Source organism: Populus nigra, chromosome 1 (genome assembly GCF_951802175.1).
Source record: "Populus nigra chromosome 1, ddPopNigr1.1, whole genome shotgun sequence".
Taxonomy (NCBI): Eukaryota; Viridiplantae; Streptophyta; class Magnoliopsida; order Malpighiales; family Salicaceae; genus Populus; species Populus nigra.
The window spans coordinates 42,945,043-42,951,010 of record NC_084852.1 but is presented as its reverse complement, the minus strand read 5'-3'; the positions used below and the strand labels follow the sequence as shown (position 1 = coordinate 42,951,010).

At 36.8% G+C, this 5,968-nt stretch overlaps 1 protein-coding gene across 1 annotated transcript; it reads right to left on the bottom strand.

Moving 5' to 3' along the window:
- Positions 1–755: 755 nt before the first annotated feature.
- On the bottom strand, positions 756–5,371 carry LOC133679071 (auxin response factor 9-like). The gene is made up of 14 exons (XM_062101577.1): positions 4,842–5,371; positions 4,655–4,770; positions 4,398–4,493; positions 4,057–4,113; positions 3,782–3,934; positions 3,604–3,688; positions 3,341–3,431; positions 3,087–3,251; positions 2,843–2,956; positions 2,652–2,724; positions 2,410–2,563; positions 1,703–2,307; positions 1,415–1,602; positions 756–1,296 (listed from the first exon to the last, which is right to left on the bottom strand). Exons 1-14 carry the CDS (start codon positions 4,909–4,911, stop codon positions 1,158–1,160), a joined length of 2,106 nt encoding a protein of 701 aa, XP_061957561.1. The 5' UTR covers positions 4,912–5,371; the 3' UTR covers positions 756–1,157.
- Between the last annotated feature and the right edge of the window lie 597 nt (positions 5,372–5,968).

Here is a 5,968-nt window from a genome sequence, read left to right as displayed (position 1 = left end):
TGGCTGGCTGGCTTGCAGTTGCAGGTAATCTGGGAAAGCTATATATGATTAGAGCTGTGGGCTAGACTCCAGAGACACAGGTCCCAAAACCCAGCTGCTGTTCTTGAGTTTTGATGCTAAAATCGGTGCCTTTCGTTATCTAGCTGATTCTATTAAAAAGAACATTTGGTCCCATGTCGATGGTGGTGGGTGATCATGCTCTGAGTTCTGTGTCTAAATGTCGGTTTTTTTTTATGCATTCTTTATCTTGAAAAAAAGAACTTGAAAATATATAAAAACGTTATTTTTTATTTTTTAAAATTTATTTTTAACAAATTACTAAAAAAAACAAAAAAGGCATTCACCGTACCAACCAACAGCTAAAAAGCGAATTGAATACAAGATAGACAGACGCCATGAATGCCATTTGAAAGGCGCAAATACACTCAGTAAAATTTGTGGCGAAGATAGAGACTCTAGATTACTATCATTACGTTGACACTTCACCATTTCTCCCTAAAACACACTGTTAATTTAAAATTTAACCTCCTCTTAGAAGAATAGAAGTGTACTATATCAGAGATTAATTTTCAAAAAATTTTTTATTTAATTTTTTTAAATATATATATATTTTTGAAAAACAAAAAAAATAAAAAAATCAATTTTTTTAAAAAAGACTTTAAAAATATAAAAACCAACAGAACCGGGAAAAAGGATTTGTTCAGACCTAACTCGACATGCAGTAATGCAGCACTATATCCACGGACAAAATAATCTGATAGACTGAAGCTAACATAGAAACTTAAGCGTGAAAATTTCCAATCTTTAAAGACGAATATTACATTTCCAGACCGCAAGATATTTACAGACACAAGAAACATATACCCCATCCCCAGCCCTACCTGCAAATACGAAAAAAAATGCAGAGACTCTAGCCCTACGGTTTTAACTTCCACCACTACTTAGAACCCAGTCAATGTCTTTTTTTGAGTCTCCTTAGGTAGTTAGCTCTAAAAAACCGAGCTGTTAATCAGCCAGTGCCTCCTGTCTCTCCAACTTAAACCATCCCCGGAGCCCAAAAACCACTATAACCGCAAACAAATAACCAACAACAACAAAGGTAAAAAAACAAAGACAGTGAGAGAGTAAGAAATGTGAGAAATGGGAAGTTCAATGATTCAGTTCTCTGCTGAATCTGAGCTTAATACAGTCCCTTCACCTTTAATGGGTAGCATGGGAAGTTTGCTTCCTGGACCCATCCTTTTCACATCCAGACTTGAGCATATGTAGATTCTTCTCACCATGTTACAGAACTCACTGCATCAAATACAGCCAACCAATGAGTATCATAATATGCAACAGGTAAAAGAATTGTCTATGAAGTTTTGATGCAAGTTTTACTAGGTTGTGAACATCAAAACTACATTATACTTACGGCCACGGATCATCACCGACAAGCATCATATCACCTTCATCATCAGTATAGACGATCTCCCACTTATCCCGAGGGTGAAGCTGTCCCTTAATGTCAAATAACTGCTCCAGCTCATCTATAAGCTGACTGTACCCTTTCAGCATGGTCAAGTCCACGGCCCGACCAACAGCGATCCCCTGCATTTGAACCTGCAGGAAAATTCAACACCACACAAGAAAATTCTTTTCAGAAACCTGCTGAAGAGTGCAAAAAATGTTAAATTAAACAAGAAATTCTTATTTTCAGTACCTTCGTGCGACTTCTAGTGGAAGTAGAACTTTGCTTGCTCTGAATTTCTTTTGGTGATTTCTGTAACTGTTCTGGTTTCTGTTCCTTGGATACTTCAGATTTTTGGTCTGAATCAACTGCAGACAGGGTACCTAGAACATGTCCTTCAGTGGCACCACTGCATATACTCATCGGCTGTGCAGGCACTTCAATAGGAGTTGAACTTGAGGAATGATTTACAAGATCAATGCCAAATAATCGATAACTAGTAGGCACCTCAGATTTCCTCCCCTTATCAGATGGGTCAGGGATTGGGTCATTCTTTGACTTGGATGAGATGGGAGTTGAATAGCCTGAGAATACAGGCCATGGGGAAACACTTTTGCTATCCTCCATGGCATCGTGAAACGGATGCTGAGAAACATTAACATGGGGAGAAGCTAACCAGCCCCCTTCAGTTTGAGTCCTTGACATAGAGTTGCTATGGCCATTAACATCAGTCTGTTTTTGATGCCACATAACGTGATTTTCATAACTTTTGCCTTCACCGGTAACACTCAGTTGAGTTAAATCATGGGACTGTGTCAATCCAGAATTCCAAGGAGTTGATGCAGTTGAAGATAAATCTAGATCGTTATGAGGGCAACCAATAACAAAAACAGTAAGAAATTGCAATGACCAACTTATTCAATGCTGAAAAGATAGGAAGAAACAGAACACTTATTTACCAAGAGCTGGAATTTCAAATGGAGGCCGGGGCCTTTTATTTTTTTGTGCAACTGGTTGAGACAGATTTGGTGGTACCGAAGCCACACAGGGTTCTATCTCCCATGGTGAAACCCTATCGGGTCTTGGAATAGGAGCAGGTTCATCCCATTGAACCTGGTAAAAAGACAAAGTAACAGATTAATTAAATGTGTCACTTATAATATCAAATAAAGAGTAAAATATCAAGGTTAGAAGTTGTTACTTTCAATGACCGCCATTTAGAATCGTTCCAGTGAGGAGAAAAATCTTCAACCCCAACAATCGTGCCCGAAAACCTTATCAATCAATAATTTCAGAATTGTAAGTCACTAAAAATTTCATAGCGCATTTACAATAGAGCTGCAACATTATAAAGGAAATGCTTAAAGCAACCATTTGCTGTAATTGTCCCACCTTCTGTCAGGAGAATCTTCACCTTCAAACCTCATCTTGAATCTCATCCCAACTACAAACTTATTGCTAACAGCCTCTAGATATTTGTTCAGGCTTATGATGAACTGGCTCGTCCTGATAATTTAAATTAAACAAAGACACAAATAATTTATTGAAAGAAAGAAAAGATAAAGCAATCTAACATATTTGGCAGGATGCTTTGATAAAAAAAGCTTGCACAGTTTCTTGTGAAGATGTATTATACCTCGGCTTATAATATACCACAAAGAGAGTTAGGGTTGAAACAGCATGAGACGCTGTTGCAAGAACTCCAAGGTGCATACTCTGACTGGAAATCACAGATGATGGCATGCTGCTCTGTTGGCAAGCAACGCGCCTCACCCCAACACGCAATTCCCCATTCTCCCCTCTGGACAATCAATTGTTAAACAAATAAGAGTTCCATCCGTTTAACTTTATGGAGGGCAAGACACCAACATCTGAAAACATAATGAATACCTGAGGAAGACAAATGAATCCCCAGCAACTAATCTCTTGGAGGTAACAAATGTACTCCACCCTGTGGTGAGCAAGTGCCTCCTTGGTTGACCTGTTAATTTTATTATATGTGAGTGATGATTTGTTTTTTACCAACCAATTACTTGTGCCGTAAGTCTAGTGGTCCAAGACATAGCCAATGAGAGATATCAATTTCTCTCTAAACTCGAGAATAACACATCACCACCACAAGCACAGATGGAAAGCACATAGAAATCCTTTACCTCTGAAAATATGCTTAAATCGCCATTCATAACCATGTAGATCCTTGGCAACCAATTCCTGAGTTGGGGTTGGTTGGGTCATATCCTTCAAAACATCCATATATAAAAAGCTGAAGTCAACATATGATCCAAAGGAAGAAAACAAGACTAGCACAGCACACAAGCGTACGCATATTACCAGTGGAGGAAGGCATTCAGTGGCATGTTTACGAAGAACAGAAAATCCACCATGGGTGCTCGTATCAGAGGCAGTTAACACCTTGCAGAAGGAGTGAACTGTAGGTCTTGGAGGCTCAGATGAACTTGAATCAGGACTCGTAGGTTCAATTTGCTACAGTGTTTCAATGAAATTTAAAACCACTAGAGTTAAATCAAAACAAATGATTGTCAACATCTCTGCAAACTGAACACTAAAACTTTAGAAGTTAGAAAAGATAACTAATCACTTCTTACATCTGATTCAGGAATTAAAGTAATCTGTGCATAAACCTCATCTGTATCTTGTTCTGCCTGGACAAATAGAAAGAAATCAACAAGAAGTTCTCAAATCAACCGTTTTGACCATTAAATTTAGTATTTCAATCAGTCACCAAGAAAATGCACAAATCAATATGACTAAGACCTAAGTCAAACATGCCTTGCATCTAAACTAATGAGTTCAGCTACATAATATGATCACTTTCATGAAAGCCCAATTAAATGGATTGATACTCTACTTTCTCAACAACAAAGCATAAAAATAAAAGGAAATAGAAAATACGTAAAGGAAACTAAGATAAGGGAGCGAAATATACCAGCAGCTGAGTATGAATAACACGACAGAGAATCTTTGAAGGCAGATTAAACAAAGGAACCCTCTGATTCAATTCCTGATTTGTTGATGCCTCCAACTACACAAACCCAAAAGTAGAAAAAAATTTAATTTTTAACCAGAAATAGCACAAACCCACAAATGGAAACGATTGAAGACTCAAAATTTCCAATTAAACCACACTAATTTGCTCCATCACTCGCTCAACAACCAACAAAAAGTTTAAAACCCAAACTTTACCTGTTCCATATGACCTTGAGGAAAATAAAACACTCTTTCTCCTCGCTTGGGAACATCCACCAGTGGACCGGCACATGCCTTCCATAACTCCGTATACAGATCATCTCCTCCACAACCTGGAAAAAAAAATCTCAAAAAATTCCCGGGAAACAAACGGAAAATGAAAAAAAGAAGTCTCACACTTCACCTTCACTATTCCCCTGCGATAACGACCCCCCTCCCCCTCCTCCTCCTATTCCTCTATTCATAGCCATCATTTTTTAAAACCCACCAAGCAGCAGCAGCAGCCAAAGTTAGTCAACCAAAAAAAGACCCTCCAAAAAATAAATTCAAACCCACGAAGTATAACTTCTTTCTATAAACCTTAAATAACCCTCATTATCTACACTTAATCACAACAATTTAATCCCTCAATAACTGCAACAATTATTTCCCTTTAAAATCCGTTAAAAAGTCCCCAACTTTTCACTTATTTCACACTTGAGAGATCCAAGAACCTGTAACGCAAAAAACCCACTTTTAAACCGTTACAAAACCACCTTCTTCTTCCTTAATAGCTTAAGAAAAACAGGAATCTCTCTGTTTTCTCTCACTGAAAGCAGCTTTTTTCTCTCTCTCTCTTCAGACAATAAAAACGCCGTTTCCAACATGAAAACTGCTTTGCGCGCGTCTTATATTACGCGACTTTTGTGTTGCTTTAACTGTTCTGTTCTGTTGTGTTCTCTATTTCCTATTTGTTGCTGACTGCTTTTGTTTTGTTTTGTAACGTTAACCCAACTAACCCTAGTTAAGAGTTTTAACTTGTGAGAGATGGATGCCGTTAGATTGACGGAAAAGAATAGAAATGATTTTGCCGTTAGTTAACTGATGGCGGGTAGTTTTTTCTTCCGAAATTTTTTGTTATCAATTCGAGGATCCCATGTGAAATTACTTTGTAAAATTTAAGCTATACAATTGTCTTTAAAAGCTTTCCAAGCATGGAAACTGTTAATTACCATCAAAATAAAGCAACTACATTGACCTTAATTTATGAAAAAAAAAGTTTAAGTATTGAGTTTTGCAACATTTGTGAAAATTTTATGGTGTTCATTAAATAACTAATGATATTTTATTAGTTATTTCTTGAAACTCAGAAAAAAAAAAGGATAAATACAAAGAGAAGAGATCATGTAAAATTTATAACCCCATAAAAAATAATAAAAATATTTACATTTAATATTTCTTTATTCTAATTATATTTTTCTATTTATTTAGAGTGGCCATAAAGAATAACTAATAGGATATCATTATTTATTTCCTCAACATCTTGTTTAT